Here is a 1,919-nt window from a genome sequence, read left to right on the forward strand (position 1 = left end):
ACATACCTGTATATGAGCATTCTGAACAAAATAGGTGAGATAAGATTATTTCTAAAACTTAAGTATTGTCGAGAAATATTTTAGTGGTGTTTGGTGACTTGTGGCTCAATGGCACGAGATCTGGTGTGTGTGTGTGTGTGTGTGTGTGTGTGTGTGTGTGTGTGTGTGTGTGTGTGTGTGTGTGTGTGTGTGTGTGTGTGTGTGTGTGTGTTCATTAATGCCATTCACTATGTAGAAATCGATGAAGGTGAATAAGTGGGAATTTAGAAAGGCTGTTAAGTTTGTATGCATTTGTTGTACCAGCAGGAGGAAGGCCTCAGTCATCAGCCAGCAGGAGGAAGGCCCAGTCATCAGTCAGTCATCAGGCAGCAGGAGGAAGGCCCCAGTCATCAGCCCCCAGTCATCAGCCAGCAGGAGGAGGAAGCCCCCAGTCATCAGCCAGCAGGAGCAGGAGCCTCAGTCATCCAGCCAGCAGCCCCCAGTCATCAGCCAGCAGGAGGAAGCCCCCAGTCATCCAGCCAGCAGGAGCTGATCATCAGCCAGCAGGAGGCCCCCCAGTCATCAGCCAGCAGGAGGAAGCCCCAGTCATCAGCCAGCAGGAGGAAGCCCCCAGTCATCAGCCAGCAGGAGGAGTCAGCCCCCTCATCAGCCAGCAGGAGGAAGCCCCCAGTCATCAGCCAGCAGGAGGAAGCCCCCAGTCATCAGCCAGCAGGAGGAAGCCCCCAGTCATCAGCCAGCAGGAGGAAGCCCCCAGTCATCAGCCAGCTCCTCAAAGCTTCACATGAACAGTATTTATGGCTCCCCAGCACCTTAATGCTCCCCGCTGCTCATTTTTACACCAAGGCGCCTCTAAGATCTTGTTGGTGCGGCGTGTTTATTTGGCTCCTGTGTGGTCCATGGGCCCCCGGGATGGCCCTGGGGATTAAAAGACTTCGTATTTCAGGAGGGCGTCAAGCCGGGTGGGGGAAATGAGGTCCTTATTTCACTCCTTATGAAGGATACTTAAGAGAATCTTGGTCTAGATTCTCAAAGGCTCGTATGTTCGGATTTTCGTCTTACCTTTACCTACAGATAAGAACTCACCTCTTAATTACGATGCAATCTCAAGACCAATTTTAACGTCATCTTTTATTACGCTCTACGTTTTCTATCGTAGTTTGATTAAGTTGGGAGGTGTTTAAGAGAATAGTTCACCATCTGAACTTTTCAGAATCTGGCTTCTAGTACTCGTTAATCTTGCTAAAATGGAGACTTGATGCCGTAGAGGAATATATGGATCACTTGAAGATTAGCCCACAGTTTATTTCACCTGGTAATTAAATACCTTAACTCTACCTGTGGGAGGGTTAGGTTTGGTTATATAAAATTTAAGTTAACTTTTGGGTGTTGAATCATCAGGTTAAGTGAAATTAGGCTAGGTGAGGTTAGGTGAGGTTAGGTTAGGTTAGGTTAGGTTAGGTTAATTCTGGGTGTATAATGTTAAGGTGTATAAAACCTAGGGAGGTTAATCTTCAGGTGATCATTCAAGATAACATGCGACAAACAAGCCTGACAAAACTAACAAAGAAATTGGCCACTGACTTCGATAAACCACACTTGAATATAATAAAAATACTCCCACATGCACGTAAAATATCCATCAGTCAGTCAGGTGGGGCGAAAATTGGGCTGATTAAACGAAGACCCGAAAAAGATGAACAGGATTTACGACACAGAAAAATTACTTAACAGTTTCTTCATTTTGGTTAACTTGACACCGGTTGGAAGACGGGAGGTGTATTATTATTATTATTACTACTACTAATACTATTACTACTCCTACAACTATTACTATTACAACAACAACGTCTACTAATACCACTATTACCTCAACTATTACTACTACTACTACTACTACTATTAATATTACCTCAACTATT

At 45.0% G+C, this 1,919-nt stretch overlaps 1 protein-coding gene across 1 annotated transcript; it reads left to right on the forward strand.

Moving 5' to 3' along the window:
- Nucleotides 1-285: 285 nt before the first annotated feature.
- On the forward strand, nucleotides 286-972 carry LOC121862025 (putative uncharacterized protein DDB_G0291608). Its single transcript, XM_042359956.1, has one exon. It carries the CDS (start codon nucleotides 286-288, stop codon nucleotides 970-972), a length of 687 nt encoding a protein of 228 aa, XP_042215890.1.
- Nucleotides 973-1,919: the final 947 nt, after the last annotated feature.

This window comes from Homarus americanus, unplaced genomic scaffold, assembly GCF_018991925.1.
Source record: "Homarus americanus isolate GMGI-L3 unplaced genomic scaffold, GMGI_Hamer_2.0 scaffold25013, whole genome shotgun sequence".
NCBI classification, from domain to species: domain Eukaryota; kingdom Metazoa; phylum Arthropoda; class Malacostraca; order Decapoda; family Nephropidae; genus Homarus; species Homarus americanus.